This window comes from Anabas testudineus, chromosome 18 (genome assembly GCF_900324465.2).
Source record: "Anabas testudineus chromosome 18, fAnaTes1.2, whole genome shotgun sequence".
Taxonomy (NCBI): domain Eukaryota; kingdom Metazoa; phylum Chordata; class Actinopteri; order Anabantiformes; family Anabantidae; genus Anabas; species Anabas testudineus.
The window spans coordinates 1,951,044-1,970,227 of NC_046627.1; the positions used below are offsets into that span (position 1 = coordinate 1,951,044).

At 44.4% G+C, this 19,184-nt stretch overlaps 2 protein-coding genes across 2 annotated transcripts in view; both read left to right on the top strand.

Annotated features, from left to right (window-relative positions):
* The window catches only part of LOC113168675 (programmed cell death 1 ligand 1-like), a gene marked incomplete at its 5' end in the record, with an annotated part of 107,065 nt that overhangs the window by 70,574 nt on the left and 17,307 nt on the right, over positions 1-19,184 (top strand). The window contains one exon of the mRNA XM_033326734.1: positions 16,535-16,867. Coding sequence (XP_033182625.1) covers positions 16,535-16,867 — 333 coding nt within the window. The remainder of the gene's footprint in view (positions 1-16,534; positions 16,868-19,184) is intronic.
* LOC113168390 (Fc receptor-like protein 5) lies at positions 1,726-12,194 on the top strand. The gene is made up of 6 exons (XM_026369426.2): positions 1,726-1,756; positions 7,092-7,127; positions 10,939-11,202; positions 11,282-11,527; positions 11,602-11,757; positions 11,921-12,194. The coding sequence occupies exons 1-6, from the start codon at positions 1,726-1,728 to the stop codon at positions 11,992-11,994; spliced, it is 807 nt and encodes a 268-aa protein (XP_026225211.2). The 3' UTR covers positions 11,995-12,194.

Genomic DNA, 19,184 nt, shown 5'->3' on the forward strand with positions numbered 1-19,184 from the left:
TTACAAATCTACCAGAAACTACTCCGTTATCTCTTTACTCATCTATCAGGTGATAACCTGTTGCCTCGGTTACTAGGCCTGTATCCGCCAGCTGTGCATCAATCTCATTGCCATGGAAACAGACGAGTAACACACCCCACACACAAACTGATATTTCTGACCTCTTTAAATCCTTTTAATGTTAAGTTTTCAGAGATAAAAGGAGAAAAAAGGAAGGGAAGACCCAGCAGGACGTCTCCTCTGTCACCCTGACAGGGATAGAGGGATTAGAGGAGGACGGATGATACGTATGTCTCACATACACCTGCACTCAGAGGTAAATGAAGGAAATGACTGCACACTTAAATGCATAATAATATTCATAATCATTTTATGTCTTTATACTTTAAGTTAGGATGAGCAAGTGATGAGAAATGAGATCAAACAGAATAAATATGATGGAAACTAACAGAGAAGACAGAGGACAGAGTAGAGACCACACAGAAGAAGAAGAGGGAACAGAAGAAGAATGAGGTAGGAAGGAAAGAAGGAAGGAAATAAGGAAGGATTAATGACCTAGAGAAATAACACAGGTGACAGGAGCAGAAAGAAAGTAACTGTGAAAGAGGAAGAGACAGTGAAAGGTGTGGAGGGGCAGATTAGTGGTGCTGGTTTTCCTCTGATCCTCCTGAGTCAGCAGTGTAACACTAATAACACACAGACACACATTCAAGCTGCTGAGTTTAACAGGCTTACTGGGAATTAGGCTTCAGTCAGTGTAAGTGTGTGCATGTGTACTGGTATATGTTAGAAGAACCAGTTTACTCTTCTGGGATTGTCTGGTTCTCAAACAGACTTAGATTAAGGTTCAGGTTAGAATCATTTAATAATCAACTTTGTTCTTTTATGTGAGTCAATAAATAAATAGTGGTAGATTAGTGGATCTGGGTGTTATTGTCTGGGTCAGTATGTGTTTTTACATTATAGCAACAATACTAAGAAGGAGAACAGACAACGTGAAGACTGAAGCTACAGAGCTCTGGTCGTCACGTGACCATCTCTCTTTATGCTGCTATATTTGTAGGAACTGTATCAGTAAAGATATTTGATATCAAGCTGCAGGAGTTTATTTTGCACTTTAAATCTAAATACACTGAACTTCACAGTATGTTGTAAAACTCAATGAACTCAAAGAAATCTCTGACCCTTGAAATGCACCTGGAGTGAATTTCAGAAATACTGAAACAGAATTAACAGTGTTACAGGCTCGTAACCTGAGACGTTCAGTACTGAAGTATTTCCTGTGAAGTTTCTCACCTCTGCAGCGTCCATGCTGTTTATGATCTTACAGTTTTTGTGCATGTGTTGTTGGTCAGATACAAACAAACCAACAACTTATAAACCAAATGAACCATAAAACAGAATAATAAAAACAAACAAACACAGATAAATGTGAATGTTAAACAATTTCCAAATGTGATTAATGAACTTTTTGGAATCCTGAATCTCATAAGATGGTTCTTAAGATGATGCTAAGGTAATCCTGTCTTGTTTATACCAGGCCTCTAACAACATATTGGCAGAGTGCTGATGGTTTATCTGTGAGATAATAACATAAAACTAAATGTGCTCTCTCCTGTCAATTGCTGGAACGGAAGTATCACATACTATCACAACATACTCAAATACAAAGAGGAAGGAAGTGCAAGAACATGTGTTGATGATCTCACATCACCAAGTAGCACAATGGACCAAACAGCTCTTCAGTGGCTGCTCTGTGAGTACAAGATATGTTATTAAATGATTTTATTTACTGTGAATGAGGAGAGAACATCTTACTCATTATTTAGAGAAAAGGAAACAAAGAAAAATGCAGGATTTAAAATGTAAATTAACAAGAAAGACGTTCAGTAATTTATGTTCTGACAAGTGGATCACGGTAAAGAAGCCAGATCATGGTCAGATCATTTTTTCCCTACTCAGTAAATTTTAACTTTTTTTTAATCAATACTGTTAAAATTTCATTGATCAGCTTTAAATGTTCTGCACGTCTTTGCTGTTACACTGATATGATAAGCAGCACTTTACATTAAACTATCCATCCATCCATTTTCTACCGCTTATCCGGGGCCGGGTCGCGGGGGGAGCAGCTTAAGCAGAGATGCCCAGACTTCCCTCTCCCTAGACACCTCCTCCAGCTCTTCCGGGGGAACACTGAGGCGTTCCCAGGCCAGCCGAGAGACATAGTCTGTCCAACGTGTCCTGGGTCTTCCCCGGGGACATGTCTCACCGGGGGTCCCAGTGGGACATGTCCGGAAAACCTCCCCTGCGAGGCGTCCCGGGGGCATCCAAAACAGATGCCCAAGCCACTTCAACTGGCCCCTCTCGATGCAGAGGAGCAGTGGCTCTACTTCGAGCTCCTCCCGGGTGACTGAGCTCCTCACCCTATCTCTAAGGGTGCGCCCAGCCACTCTACAGAGGAAACTCATTTCGGCTGCTTGTATCCGGGACCTTGTCCTTTCGGTCATGACCTAAAGTTCATGGCCATAGGTGAGGGTAGGAACGTAGACTGACCGGTAAATCGAGAGCTTTGCCTTTCGGCTCAGCTCCTTTTTCACCACGACGGACCAGTACACCGACCGCATTACTGCTGCCGATGCACCAATCCGTCTGTCAGTCTCACGCTCCCTATTTCCCTCACTCATGAACAAGACCCCAAGATACTTAAACTCCTCCACTTGAGGGAGGATCTCCCCCCCAACCTGGAGGGTGCAAGCCACCTTTTTCCTGTTGAGAACCATGGCCTCGGACTTGGAGGTGCTGATTCTCATCCCAGCCCTTTCACACTTGGCTGCAAACCGCCCCAGTGCCTGTTGGAGGTCCCGGTCTGATGAGGCCAACAGGACAACATCATCTGCAAAAAGCAGAGATGAGATCCTGTGGTCCCCAAACCGGATTCCCTCTGACCCCTGGCTGCGCCTAGAAATTCTGTCCATAAAAGTAATGAACAGGATCGGTGACAAAGGGCAGCCCTGTCGGAGTCAAACATGCACCGGGAACAAGTCTGACTTACTGCCGGCAATGCGAACCAAGCTCCTACTCCGGTCATACAAGGACCGAACGGTCCTTAACAAAGGGTCCCGAATCCTGTATTCCCGAAGTACCTCCCACAGGATGCAATGAGGGACACGGTCAAATGCCTTCTCCAAGTCCACAAAACACATGTAGACTGGATGGGCGAACTCCCATGAACCCTCGAGCACCCTGGCAAGAGTATGTAGCTGGACCAGTGTTCCACGGCCAGGACGAAAACTGACTACTTTACGTACTCTACTCTACTTACGTTATGGACAAACTGTGACTAGCACAGAAGTCCAATACCAAAACACCACTCGGGTTCAGATCCGGGAGGCTGTTCCTCCCAATCACGCCCCTCCAGGTATCACTGTCATTGCCCACGTGGGCGTTGAAATCCCCCAGTAGGACGACAGAGTCCCCAGTCGGAGCACCTTCCAGTACCCCTTACAGAGACCCTATAAAAGCTGGGTACTCTGCACTGCTATTTGGCCCATAGGCACAAACAACAGTGAGAGACCTATCCCCTACCCGGAGGCGCAGGGAAACAACTCTCTCGTCCACCGGGTAGAACTCCAACACATGGCAGCTGAGCTGGGGGGCTAAAAGCAAGCCCACCCCTGCCCGCCGCCTCTCACCATGGGCAACTCCAGACTAGAAGAGAGTCCAACCTCTCTCAAGGAGTTGTGTTCCAGAGCCCAGACTGTGTGTGGAAGTGAGCCCAACTATCTCTAGCCGGTACCGCTCAACCTCCAACACAAGTTCAGGCTACTTTTCACCCAGTGAGGTGACATTCCATGTTCCAATTGCCAGATTCCTTGTCCAGGGATTGGGTTGTCGAGGCACCTCCACACGGCTGCCACCCAATCCACACTGCACCGGCCCCCTATGCTCCTTTCTGCGGGTGGTGGGCCTACAGGAAGTCGGTCCTATGTCGCTCCTTCGGGCTGTGCCCGGCCGGGTCCCGTGGGAAAGATCCCGGCCACTAAGCGCTCGCCTACGTGCCCCAACCCCAGGCCTGGCTCCAGGGTGGGGCCCCGGTGACGCTAATCCGGGTGACGTAACTAACCTTGATATTTTATTGATCATAAGGGGTTTATGAACTGCTTAGTCTGGCCTGTCGCCTAGGACCTGTTTGCCTTGGGAGACCCTACCAGGGGCTTAAGCCCCCAACAACATAGCTCCTAGGGTCATTCGGACACGCAAACCCCTCCACCACTGTAAGGTGGCAGTTTGGGGAGGGGTACATTAAACTATTACTAGGTAATAGCCATAATATTTCAGCACTAATAAAATAATAACATTGATAAAGTGATATGTATGATAGTTTGGTACTTCCTGTATAAGAACACTCCGACAAAGCACACATGAAACACAGGGTGCACTTTCAGGAACAGGAAGGGCCCTTAACAAAACCAAAGTCTTATTGCAGGCGCAGACCCGACAGGCGGCCAGGTATCACTTGACGTCCTCCCTCAGCGATGACCACCAGAATAGTTGGGCGATCAGCGCTGCCGTGCGAAAAACACCCGGATGACAGGCCAACTTTGAGTCATGTCCCCACCTAAGCACCTGCTGATGAAGAGGAGTGGGGACAAACAGACGACCCACGGGGAAACCATGGGGAACAGGAGTGACATGAGGAGCCTTTCTTACCCTCTCTTCTAGGTCCCAGCGGAGGGACCGGACGTTGACTGGGTTAACAATGTGATGGTCGACAGTGTCCTGCTCGGAATCCGAGGTCCCCTCTTCGAACTGGCGAGACAGAGCATCCGGTTTACCATTTTGAGAGCCAGGCCTGAAAGAGAGGACAAAGTTAAACCCGGCCAAAAACAACGCCCATTGAGACTGGCAGGCTCTCCTGGCGGTCTTAATATATTCTAGGTTTCGATGGTCAGTACAGACCAAAAAAAGGCTGGTCAGCTCCCTCCAACCATGTCTCCGCTCCTCCAAGGCTAGCTTGACAGCGAGCAGCTCACGGTTGCCAACATCATAGTCCCTTTCTGCATCAGACAGGTGGCGAGAGAAGAATACACACGGTGTACCTTGTTGTCAACAGCAGCCCTCTGAGAAAGGACCGCCCCGACCCCAGTACTGGAGGCGTCCACTTCCATGATGAATTGTCTCTTGGGATCAGGGAGGTTGAGTACGGGAGCAGAGGTGAACAAATCCTTCAAATGAACAAAGGCTTCCTCAGCAGCCGTGGACCAAACAAACTTCATCTTGGAGGAGGTGAGTAAGTGGAGAGGGGCAGCCACTTTGCTGTAACCCTGAATGAACCGACGGTAGAAGTTGGTGAACCCTAGAAACCTCTGTAGCTGCTTACGGTCTTTAGGAGTAGGCCAATCACGGACTGCTGAAACCTTGGTGGGGTCCACAGACAACTTCCCTGTTTCCAGGACAAAACCCAGGAAGGTTGTTTTCTGTACATGGAATTCACACTTTTCTGCTTTTACAAAAAGCTGATTCTCTAGCAGACGCAGAAGAACAGCACGGACGTTCTGGACATGTTGATCGAGGGTGCTGGAATAGATTAGAATATCGTCAAGGTAAACAAAAACAAAGTGGTTGATCATGTCCCGGAGGACGCCATTCACCAGGGCCTGGAAAACTGCGGGGGCATTGGTAAGACCAAAAGGCATTACTAGATCCTCGTAGTGGCCGTTGGGGTGTTGAATGCCGTCTTCCACTCGTCTCCTTCCCTAATCCGAACCAAGTGGTAGGCATTGCGCAGATCCACGCAAATCCGCTGGAGTTTAACGGGCACTGATGAGCATGGTGTCCAGCCTCCCCACAATAGAGACAAAGACCCCCCAGCCTCTCAGCCGCTGGCAGACGATATGTCCCAGCTGCATCAGTTCTCCTGGATCCGTTGGAAGAGGGGAAGGAGGAGCAGCCTAACGTCTGTCGCCTCGAAGAAGCGGGTCCTCAGTGGTCGAGGGTCCCAGTCCAGTTGAGGAGGTGGATGAAGGAGCACACCCACAAGTGCGTTGGTCTAGCCACCGCTCCGTCAGCCATGCTGCAACCACTCGGCGATGGGCAGAAGGATTAAATATTGAGGTCAGTTCCTCTGCCAACTTATCAAAAGAGGAACAGCACTCATCCTGTTTCTCCCATTCAGCCATTCCACACTCATGTGCCATTCTGCAGAGGAAAGAAAGTGTGTACGCTAACTTGCACCGCTCAGTGGCAAATGAATTTGGCTGGAGCTCAAAGAAAATCCTAAGCCCAGCCAAAAACGAGCGACACTTGGTAGCGTCCCCGAAAAAATCGGGAGGTGCCAATTTGCACTCAGCAGAGGGAGAATTAGCCAGGAACAAGCCTGGTCCGCAACCACACTAACAGAGGCGAGGGCCGAAACATGTGCATCAGTCTGGTTCTGCTGGAACAAACAGACTAAGCAAAGCTACACTGACAAACAAACTGGTAGTACTCAAACTCACAAACCCTGGATGAAAAGCCAGAGGTCGGGGAAAAGGTGAATGGAGGGATGAGAATACAAACAAGATGACAGTTGACACACTAGCAAATGACCGACAGACACCAACGTAAATACAAGACACAGTAAAGACAAACACAACACACCTGCTAAAAAACACACACCTGCTGCCACTAGAACCAGCCGAGACATGTCCCCGGAAGTGAAGTCATACACAAACAGGAAAAAACTAAAATACAGAGAGTTCCTGGGACACTGCCTCAGCTGGTCGGAGGAGGGAAATGTAACAGATAGTTACTGCTCGGGTTGGTTCTTTATGCTTCAAACACTCTGACTTCAGGTACTGATCATCGTTAAGAAATCAAAATAATTCAGAATAATACAAAACCTGCTGATCAGGCAGAAAGTGCTGAAATTCTCTGATCTCAGGTCAACTTCAAAAAGTCTCCAGCTGTTTGTGCAGAGCTGCATGTGTTTGATGATTCATGATGATTACACTGAAATAACCAGTAGAAAAGTGTGTTTCCAGTTATTTACCATGAATTCATTTCTATCTCCAACTCTCATATTATTAATTATTTATTTATTTCTTCTTCAGTCGTGATCTCACTGCTGTGCTGCACAACAAACCAAGGTCAGTAAACTTCTCTACTGATTCTGTAAAGATGTTTAAACATCAAGTTGCTGATTTTACTCAGCAGCTCCTTAACTTACACTTGTACAGTGTTTTTTGATAAATAGATGAAGGTGATTGAAGCTAACACTCGTTCAGATTGAGTCTGTGTTGAAGAACGACCATATTTACCAAGCAACTGATTTTACTTTAGTCAAGTTAAGTCAAGTCAAGAAGCTTTATTGTCATTCCAAACACATATAGCTGAAGCAGTACATAGTGAAATGAGACAACGTTTCTCCAGAACCATGGTGCTACATAAAACGGCAACAAGACGGAACATGGGGCTGAGGACTGCTAAGTTGTCCTAGCAAAACACATAAAGTGCATCCTGTGCAACCTAGTGCAAACAGTGCAAGAACACAAAGAAAAAGTGCAGACAGACGTCAGAAGACAAAAACAGAACAAAACACAAAACAGCAGCGACCAGTAGCGGAAATGAATACAATTTACAACTGAAAGATGGAAACATGTCAAATCTAGCAAGTGTGTGTGCTCAGTTCAGTTTGTTGTGTGTGTGTTGAGGAGCCTGATGCTTGAGGGAAGAAACTGTTCAACTGGTTGTGAGGGCCCGAATGCTCCGGAACCTCTTCCCTGATGGCAGAAGTGTGAAGATTGGGTGTGAGGGGTGGGTGGGGTCGTCCACAATGCAGGTAGCCTTGCGGATGCAGCGTGTGGTGTAAATGTCCGTGATGGAGGGGAGAGAGACTCCAATGATCTTTTCAGCTGTCCTCACTATCCATTGTAGGGCCTTGTGATCCGAAACGGTGCCGTTCCCGAACCAGGCAGTGATGCAGCCGCTCAGGATGCTCTCAATGGTTCCCCTGTAAAATGTAGTCAAGATGGGGGGCGGCAGATGGGCTTTCCTCAGCTTCCTCAGGAAGTAGAGACGCTGCTGGGCCTTTTTGCTGATGGAGCGGGTGTTGAGTGACCAGGTGAGGTTCTCCTCCAGATGGACAGTGAGGCTGAGGCTGAGAGCTGATGTACCTCCTCTCTGTACGCTGACACGTCGTTCTTGCTGATGAGACCCACCACAGTCGTGTCATCAGCGAACTTGATGATCTGATTCGAGCTGTGCATCGCTACACAGTCATGAGTCAGCAAAGTGAACAGCAGTGGACTGAGCACACAGCCCTGTGGGGCCCCAGTGCTCAGCATGGTGGTGCTGGAGATGCTGTTCCCGATCCGGACTGACTGGGGTCTCCCAGTCAGGAAGTCCAGGATCCAGTTGCAGAGGGAGGTGGTCAGACCCAGTCGGCTCAGCTTCCCAATCAGCTGATGGGGAATGATGGTGTTGAATGCTGAGCTGAAGTCTATGAACAGCATTCGAACATATGTGTCTTTGTTGTCCAGATGGCTGAGGGCCAGGTGGAGAATAGTGGTGATGGCATCGTCCGTGGAACGGTTTGGACGATATGCAAACTGCAGAGGGTCCAGTGAGGGTGGAAGCTGGAACTTGATGTGCCTCATGACCAGCCTCTCGAAGCACTTCATGATGATGGGTGTGAGTGCAACAGGGCGGTAGTCGTTGAGGCAGGAGACAGTAGACGTCTTCGGCACCGGCACGATGGTCGTTGACTTGAGGCATGTAGGAACAACGGCGCTGCTCAGGGAGATGTTAAAGATGTCAGTGAAGACATCCACGAGCTGATCCGCGCATTCCCTGAGGACCCTGCCAGGAACGTTGTCTGGACCAGCAGCCTTCCGTGGGTTGATTCTGCGTAGAGTCTTCCTCACGTCGGCTGTGGAGAGACAGAGCACCTGATCATTTGAGGGAGGGGTGGATTTCCTAGCTACCGTGTTATTCTTTACCTGTACCTCAAATCGGGCGTAGAAGTCGTTCAGCACATCTGGGAGGGAGGCATCGCTATCACAGACGGGTGGAGTTGTCTTGTAGTTAGTGATCGCCTGGATGCCCTGCCACATGCGCCGGCTGTCTCCGCTGTCCTCAAAGTGGCCGTGGATCCTCCTGGCGTGCGCGCGCTTCGCCTCTCTGATGGCTCGGGACAGTTCAGCCCTTGCTGTTCTTAAGGCCGTCATGTCTCCTGCTCTGAAGGCTGAGTCCCTCGACTTCAGCAGCGCACGCACCCTAGCAGTCATCCACGGTTTCTGGTTGGAGCGTGTAGTGACGGTCTTGGAGATGGTCACATCATCAACACACTTGCCGATGTAGCTGGTCACTGATGATGTGTACTCCTCCAAGTTGACGGAATCACCGGTGGTTGCAGCCTCCCTGAACATGTCCCAGTCGGTGCACTCAAAGCAGTCCTGAAGAGCAGAGATGGCTCCTGCTGGGCAGGTCTTTACCTGCTTCAGAACCGGTTGGGAGCGTCGGACAAGTGGTCTGTATGCTGGAATTAGCATAAAAGAGATGTGGTCTGAGTATCCGAGGTGGGGGAGGGGCTCCGCCCGGGGATGTTGGTGTAAACACGATCCAGCGCGTTCTCCCCCCTCGTTGCAAAGTCCACATGCTGATGGAGTTTAGGGAGCACCAACTTGAGATTTACATGGTTGAAATCTCCAGCAATGATGACCAGGCCGTCAGGTTGGGCGTTCTGCACGTCGCTGATAGCTCCATGTAGTTCACCCAACGCCTCTTTGGCATTAACGCCAGGAGGGATGTAAACTCCAAAGATGAAAACAGTGGTGAATTCCCTCGGTAAATAAAAAGGTCTGCACCGAACAGTCACAAACTCCACAAGTGGTGAACAGTAGCTGGAAACCAGTACAGAGTCCTTACACCAGTCCGTGTTAATAAAAACACACACACCACCGCCGCGACTCTTACCGCACAGAGCTGGGTTCCTCTCGGCTCGAAACGCGGTTAGGCCGTGTAGCTTGATGGCGGCGTCCGGGACTCTGTCGCTGAGCCACGTCTCAGTGAAGACAAAGACGCAGCAGTCTCTGTACTCACGCCGCGTAGTTCGCTGTAGTCGGATGTAGTCCAGTTTATTGTCCAGGGAGCAGACATTAGCTAAAAACATGGACGGTAAAGCCGGCCGGCTAGGGTTAGCACTTAGCCTAGCCCGGACACCCGTCCGTTTGCCGCGTTTCCGCTTCCTCGTGCACCGCCAAGGCCGGAGACTGGGGGCCTGGTGTTCGTGGCCGAGGTCGTAACCCGAGGTCGCGGAGGTCGTCCTGCAGATCATCATGCAGCTTGGTCGGTGCATTATACCTGAGTCGAAGCAGCGTCTGGCGATCGTAAACCCGAACACAACTGTTGTTGGTGTTCATTATTGTGTGTGGTCGTGCTAAAAACGCGGAAAACCACGAAAAGCACCATTATTGGTCTCCGGAGAGGCCGCTGCGAGCTACTGCCGCGCCGCCATCTTTACAGAGTTTACAGAGTTCTTTAACTCCTGGAGACACAGACTTCTCCAAAACCACATTTCATCAACTGCATATTAATCAACAGATTAATTAACCTACAACATCATCAAATAGTGTAAGACTCTATTGAAACATGAATACTGCTGAGTGATTAGTGAGCAGTTCACAACTTTTCTGTGTAGGTGATAAAATACTTGAAATTTGTTTCATCTACATTCTCTGGTGTGAACAAGAGACTGTGAGTAACTTAGAAACAGTTTTTACTTTCAGAATCCAAATTTAACAGAAATTTGTAGGTCTCAAAAAGGTTCAGGAAAAGAAGACAGAAATATAAATTGACTTGATATAATGTCATGTGGAAATATGAATGTAACTCTAACAACTAGTTGGTCCTTTAAAACTAATTTGTACAATTTTTACCTCTGCATGAATCTTTCTGCAGTTCGTCTGACTGTGAGTCCCAACAGATCTCAGCTGTTTGAAGATGAGTCTGTGTCTCTGAGCTGTGAGGAGGACGACAGCTCTGCTGGATGGACACTGAGGAGGAACACAACCACAGACACCAGGAGCCAGTGTGGAGACGGTTGGGGAAGAACAGCTGGTTCTTCCTGTAACATCAACTACATCAACCCACTGGACAGTGGAGTTTACTGGTGTGAGTCCAGAGAGGGATCAACCAGTAGCATCATCAACATCACTGTCTCTGGTAAGATCAGACTGTGGAGTTAGTGTTGATGAGTCTGTGTGGAAATGGATGAAATGCTGTAGTTTGTCTCTGTGTTGAGGTGGATCAGTGATCCTGCAGAGTCCTGTCCTCCCTGTGATGGAGGGACATGATGTCACTCTGCACTGTCAAACAAAGAGCCCTCCCTCCAAGCTCCCAGCTGATTTCTATAAAGATGGCTCCCTCATCAGGACTGAGCCTACAGGTCACATGACCATCCACCATGTTACCAAGTCTGATGAAGGCCTCTACAAGTGTCACATCAGCAGTCATGGAGAGTCTCCACCCAGCTGGATCTCTGTCACAGGTCAGGAGGAAAACTCTGAGTTCAACATTTATTACATCCACACATTCACCTGAACAGGTGGATTCTCTCTACAGAAAATAAAACCACAGCTCCACCCACATCTGCCACCCAACCACCTACCTCCATTCCTCCAGAGCTTCTGTTCAGACTGGTCCTCCACCTGGTGGTGTTCTGTCCGTACTTCATCTCCACTCTCCTCATGGTGTCTTTATATCGACACAGACCCACAGGTAACACTCTGAATCAGTCACTGAATTAACAAACACTCAACACAATCAGTCAGTCAATCATAGTAGTTCTTAATATTAGTTTTTATCATTTTATTTATGTCGTGTTGATTTTTTTTACTGTCTATAACCTGAATCAAAAGTTTCTGATTATTTCCTCTGACAGATAATGAACCAACATCAGCATCCACCCAGGACTTTGATGACATCGTAGCAGTCACCACCGAGTATCACTTCTGATCCCAGTTCACTGTTACGTTAGTGAGATGATGGTTACACTGAAGTTTATTCATTTTAGAAATAGAAGTTCACCTGCTGCACTGAAAATGAGATTTAATGGACTTTAAATGTAATAAATAGTTCTGTGACCATTTACAAGTCAACTAGTCAAAACCAGTTTAGTTTATTCCAGATATTAAGTTAAACTGTTCAACATGACGTCGTGGGAAGAAAACATCTGTTTAATGTTGCTCATGTCCTGTTGTTGAGTCAGGATCAGTTTGGTAACTGAGGTTGGATTTATGAAACTGAATTTACTGAAAATAAACCTTAGGTCTGGTTCAACTGGTCACTTAATGAAACACTTCTTTTATGTGTGTTGTGCTTTCTACAATAATATCTTTCTGTCTGTGGCGTCAGCATCTACACAGCTGGATAGAATAGTTGGTACCCCTCTTTATGTCTGAAGATAAAGGTGCTTCACCTCTTCTGTTCCAATAACAAAGTGTTTCCTGATAGCTTTGGTAAAGACTTCAACAGGTGGAGTTATATAAATAGGATGGATGAGGTTTTTACTCACTGACAGATATTCATAAAGTGTACAAACAGACTGCTTGAACAAACCACAGGAAGAGATCCATTTTAGAAACTGACCCCATCAACACCATCAACCTGACAGTTGAACCAGGTGAGTTAGTGAGTGTGGATCAGGCAGGCAGCCTATCTCAGCTGTCATTGGGCCAGAGGTGGGGTACACCCTGGACAGGTTTGTTCTCAGCTCTGTGTGTTTGTTAAGTGATATTAGAAATGTTTTTGATTTTTATATCTAAAAGACTGGTTGAAGGTTTGGTTTTATTCTTCAGTTTAGAATCAGACAAAGGTTGAGTTGGACTTTTATCTGTGGTGGTTAAAGTGAACTTGAGGATCTAGAATAGATTAGTACTTAAAGTATTTACAACAATAAAAAACAAACTGTAGTTTATTGTGAGGACCTGTTTGGATTTTAAAAGCACATTTTAAAGGTAAGTAAACTTCTCTAAACTGATCACACTGAAGAATGGGAGAACATTTTTCTGAAGTGGGGAGAACCACTAGTCAGACTCTAATTAGAGACATTTCAGCAGGTTCAGCATGATGAATCAGCAGCAGACATGTCAGAGAAATAGACCACTCTGATTGGCTGTTCAGCTTAGTGACTCAATATAAAGAGGAGAAATGGACCACAGAGTCAATCACTTATTCTCAGACCAATTCTCTCTTAGCAGTAACTGTGAACTGTCTGTGGTGAGAGAGTGATATAAAAACAGTTTGTATATCTGTGATCCTTTATCTGCTCTTTCTTTTAGATGATGAACACAAACTGCTGCCACCTGCTGGTAAAGACAGTTATTTCCTTGTTTCTCAGACTGAGGTGATTCAGCAGTTTCTCAGTCGTCTCTAGTTCTTTGAAGTCACTTTGGTAATTCACAGTCTTTAGATTTAAGATCCTCAAACTGAGAAGAGAGAACATCTTTGTAGATAAGGACATTACAGAAGTGATGGATAATAATAATGAGGATTAGAAAAGTTGTTGTTTAACAGCAAAGATGAAGATTTGATGCTATTTACTGTGAAGTACAAATGTTATCCTGTGATTTTACACTGAACTGCATTAAAATTCACATTTCATACATTCTGATGTTACATGTTGATGGATTCAGACTGTGAGACAAACCTTGAGAGATCTTGAACATTAAGTGTCGTGCTGTGAAGACTGTTTTGTTCTTTGTGGTGAATGTGAGTGAAAAAGGAAAGGGAAAGATAATAAATCTTAAATCTTTAAAACTGTTTAATGTGATGAATAATTACATGAACTCCCTTCAGTGTTGTTCACTGTTTTCATGTTCATGTGAGACCAGCATTTTATATTATATTAATACAGTAAAACATGATAAAAAGTTTTTCCTATTTGCATTTTAATGTAGAAGTGATGTTTTTTTAATGTCTGCACATTCAATGCCATACAGATTTACTTAAACCACATAACCAGTGGTTCCTGTAAGTGATGCTGTCTGGTTTACTTCTTGTTCTTATTTGTTACTGACACTGTTAAATGTTTCAGCAGCAGTGACAGACGTTCTTCTGTCTGTATATCCTACATTAGAAACATGGGAGATCATGAGTCTTTAGTTTTTTCCTTTGCTAAAGGAACCATCCTCCTCATCATGAAGTCTAAGGTAAGAATTAATGTTCTTACTGATGCTCTTTAGATGTTCCATTAAAGTGGGAGCTGTATGTTTCTGTAGCAGCATCAGACTTCATTCAGAGTTCAGAACTTATTGATCAAAAACAACAAACTAATTAAACACTTAGAAACTTCAATATCTGTTAATAAAGATACAACAAACATTTATATTTGTATCATCGTAGTTTATGGAGCAAGAAGAGTGAGTAAACGAGGACCTGCGCAGAAATACTAGTGCGCAGAAATACTAGTGCGCATGTGGAGACGTTTAACACGGAAGAAGAATCGAAAGAAAGGAAACTTTTAGATTTATAAGATGCGAGACATTTATTTAAAATCACAACATTAAAATTAACAGTAACAGTATCAGAAAAGGTAAAGATGAGGTCTTCACAGTGGATTTTATTCTTTTTTCTGATCACATGTTTGCTTCACCACGCTGCTGCTGAAGGTAGGCTGTGTGAGAGGATGTCGGGTTTACGGTTCAATATAAACTGAGGTGAACAAACAGAAACCACATCCAGGTTTCAACAATGGATTTAGTAAGAAATGGATGTCACAACACTGTGATGAAATCCGGCCTTAACCAACAAACCTGATCAATAACTGAACTGACCCTTTGTCTCTGTTCAGTGCAGCTTAACTTCCTCATTACTACAGTTGATGTTAAAATACAAATAAAACACATTTTACAGTATAAAGTATAAAGTATATGTTGAAGAGGGAGATCAGAACTGTTAGTAGATGTTTAATGTTACACAGGTCTGTTGAAGACGACGTGTGAGGTTCAGTGAATGTTGTACAATAAAGATCCAGCAGGCAGCAGCAAATCTTTCAGTTTGTCTAAGAAATGCTTTAGATTCACTTTTGGTTTAATGATCAGTGTCAGAAAATGAGAACAGCTGTGTAGAGAAACATGTGATCACTGCAGAGCAAACAGCGACTGTCATGTTCAGTAGAACAGGTGAATATCAAGAGTAGAACAGTTAAAATGTCCTGAGTTAGTGAAATACCTGTTGAGTTTAACAGCAAACAGCTGAAGCTGATGAACAACCCCCTCTGATACTTAACTTCTGTCCTTTTTTATACATGATGATGATAATTCACAGCAGACTTCTTAAACCTCATCTCTGTTTATTACAGATCATGTTCTGTGGTGAATTCAGTGTTTAGCTACTGTAGTAGTGAAGTGATTAGACTGTAGAAATGTTTAGAGAAGTGATGAATATGAAAATATTTCCTAAAGAACTTTATCACTGACTTTTGTTTCTGATGTTTTTTAATTTTTTTCTTCAGAACAATATGAGATTAAAGCTGAACCTGGAGAAGACGTCACTCTTCAGTGTCAGGATCCCAGAAATGTTTCCATTGAACTCATAAAGTGGAGAAAACCTGACCTGAAGTCAGAGAAGTATGTTTACTACTTCAGAGACGGCAGCATGTGCATCCAATACCAGCTTGAATCTTATCGTGGTCGAGTGGAGCTGAAAGATCCAGAGATGAAGGACGGAGACGTGTCTGTGATTCTGAAGAACGTTAACATCAATGATACTGGAACATATGAGTGTTATGTTGGACATAGACAAGATGTTCAGTTAATCAGCATCATCAACCTGACAGTTGAACCAGGTGAGTTAGTGTGTGTGTGTGTGTGTGTGTGTGTGTGTGTGTGTGTGTGTGTGTGTGTGTGTGTGTGTGTGTGTGTGTGTGTGTGTGTGGATCAGAGTTGAAGCTGCTTCCTGGTTGTTGATGTGAGAGTGAAACATCACAGATCAGATGTTGGTGTTGATGAGACTTTGTAGAAAACAGCTGGTATGAGTGATGGGATCAAAGTGCAGTAGATAATGTCTGACAGGAGTTTGAAGAGGAAATGGATTCTGTTGTGTTCTTCACTCATCACCTACCTGACACCTGCTGACTCACTGCTGCTTCTCATCTTTCCTCCCAATCCACAGGACCATTCAGATCTGAGACCTACAGTGACCTTTGAGTCTGTTTCAATCAACCTCAGCAGTGCTATAGCCAGGTTTATCCAGGTTAATTCCAGGTTTATCCAGGTTTATCCTCTGTTAACTCTTAAAATGTCAACACCATGACCCTTAAGGGACTCCGTAGAAACTTGTCATGTCTGAGAAACACATCTACACATGAATGTTCATAATCCAGTCTTTCCTCTTTTATTTACTGATGAATTCACTTCTGTTATTTGAGATAAGGACCACGTTTCATGTGGGCAAAGTTTAGTCAGTAGAGTTGTTTAGATGTTAGCTGAAAATTAAAGTGTTTAATAAATAACTGACTTTATGACTTTTACTTCCTGTTTGTTTAAATCACAAGAAATAACAGCAAAACCTGGAGAGGACGTCACTCTGCAGTGTCAGGGGCCCAGAGATGAAGCTGTTTTAATGTTGAGGTGGACGAGAGCTGATCTGACGGCAGAGGACGGTTACGTCTTCTTTACGAGAGAAAAACATTTATCACATGAAAAGTACCAACATGAATCTTATCGAGGTCGAGTGAAGCTGAAAGATCCAGAGATGAAGGACGGAGACGTGTCTGTGATTCTGAAGAACGTCAACATCAATGATGCTGGAACATATGAGTGTTATGTTGGATATGAAGGAAGCTACCCGAAGGTCTTCAACAGCATCAACCTGACAGTTGAACCAGGTGTGTGTGTGTGTGTGTGTGTGTGTGTGTGTGTGTGTGTGTGTGTGTGTGTGTGTGTGTGTGTGTGTGTGTGTGTGTGTGTGTGGATCAGAGTTGAAGCTGCTTCCTGGTTGTTGATGTGACAGTGAAACATCACAGATCAGATGTTGGTGTTGATGAGACTTTGTAGAAAACAGCTGGTATGAGTGATGGGATCAAAGTGCAGTAGATAATGTCTGACAGGAGTTTGAAGAGGAAATGGATTCTGTTGTGTTCTTCACTCATCACCTACCTGACACCTGCTGACTCACTGCTGCTTCTCATCTGCAGGTACCGACAACAGAAAACACAGAGGAGACACCACACTAATTGTTGTAGTTGTACCTTTTGTACTTGTTTTGTTGCTTGTTGTTGGTATTGTTGGATTTTGGTTTTATAAAAAACGAAGAGTATCCACATACAAGTGTTCATACCAACAACCTCCTGAACAAACTGACTCTGCTGCTGAATCTTCTTCTCCTGCTCCTTTTAAACAACAATGATAAAACAGAGACTTTGTAGAAAACTAAAACTATAAAGTCTATCAAATATTTGGGACTCTGTTAAAATGTGGAGAACAGAAGTGACAGTTTGGTCTTTTTCACCAAACTCCATCCAGAGATGTAAAGTGGTCAAACTGCTGCTTCTGTGACTGGTAAAGTAAAAATGAAAACTGAACTCTGTTCCACATGTTTTTAGTTTGTCTTCAGTTTCTGTCTAATCCAACTCAAACCTCCTCGTTGACTCACAGCACAGAGCTGCAGACAGTTTGTTGAAGCAGAGACAGTTTCTCCAGAGGTCCCACGGATTCAGGACACTGAAGAAAACCTGGTTTATTGTGTTTCTCTGGGACCATTCAGGTAGAAAGAGTTCAATGTTGAAACCACTGATCAGATATGAGTCCTGTTGTTGTTCACTGGGAGAATTCAACAAACACTGAGTTGAACTGTGTCTCCTCCATCCTCCACTGTTTCACTTCCTCATTAATACCTGATATCCTAATCTACTCAGGTCAGAGCAGGAACTTTACTAATGGACATTAGGAGAAGATACAAATCCTGGTTTATTAAAGTGTTAATTTATTAAAGTGTTTATAGTTTTATATCAGTTAATTAATCAACTAAACTTGGCTGATCTAATGTGAATACACGTGTTCTACTGTATAAACTGTATTGAATGTATTTTTACCACTGTTCAAACATTGTCTTGTCATTAATGTGGATTTACTCATCTTCTCATCTCAACTTATTGTTATTTCTTGAATGTGTCTTTCTGTTGGAGGTTATTTAAAATAAAAACTGATTTTACTTCCAAATGAGCAGCTTAAATATTTTATCAATGTTTTATCACTGAGTCAGTACAACAGTCGGTGAGAATACTCACAGTATTTTTACTCTCATCTCTCTGTGTACATGACTTTTAGTTTCCTGATTCCTCAGAACATCTTGACGTGTTGCTGTAGTTTGAAGTATTTAAATAAAGCAGAAATGTTGTTTTACACTGATAAACACAAGACAAAGAGTCTCCATGTTACAAGAACTGAAACAGTTCAGAAGGAAAGTTTGTCAGTTTGACAGTGACGAAAACCTTGTGTCTTTAGTTTCAGTGACCTTTGACCTTTATAAACACGTGTCTCTGTGTGTGGATATAAAAGATTTAAAGAAACGAGAAGTTTCCATTTACTTCTCAGAACAGTTTAATTTGAGGAAGTTTCAGTTTAACACATAAAGAGACATAAACCACATTTAGTTCTAATAGTTTTATTTCCTTTTCTTTTATTCAGGCTTCTTCAGCCTCAGTGTCTGTGGATTTTGGGGGTTCAGTCTCTTGTACAGAGACATTTGACATGTGTCTAAGAGGAGCTGTGTCTTAAACTACCGGCCCTGAGTTGATGGGCGACCACTTCACCAACTGCACCACTAACTTTAAGGACAACAGCTGTAATCTGAGTGAGGAGCTGTGTTTGACCCTGTTGCTATTGATGACACGTTGTTTTAAACGCTGTGATTGGTTGATCATTAAATGTATTGTAATGATCTGAGTGAAGTGGCTGCTTGGACTTTATGATTTGTTCTGTGAGTGTGAGAACTGATGGTTCTGTTCACTTTTAGGTTTAAGTGGTTCAGTTAGTGTTGAGACTGTGTTTGGACTGGTTGGTTGATATCGACTGTGGTGTCGTTGGTGGGATTAAGAACAAGTTTAGAGTTTAGTTCGTCCCCATGATGGAGGTTCCTGCAGCATTTAGTGGATCCCAGTCAGTGCTGTGACTTAAATTAATATTAATATGATTAAATCTCTG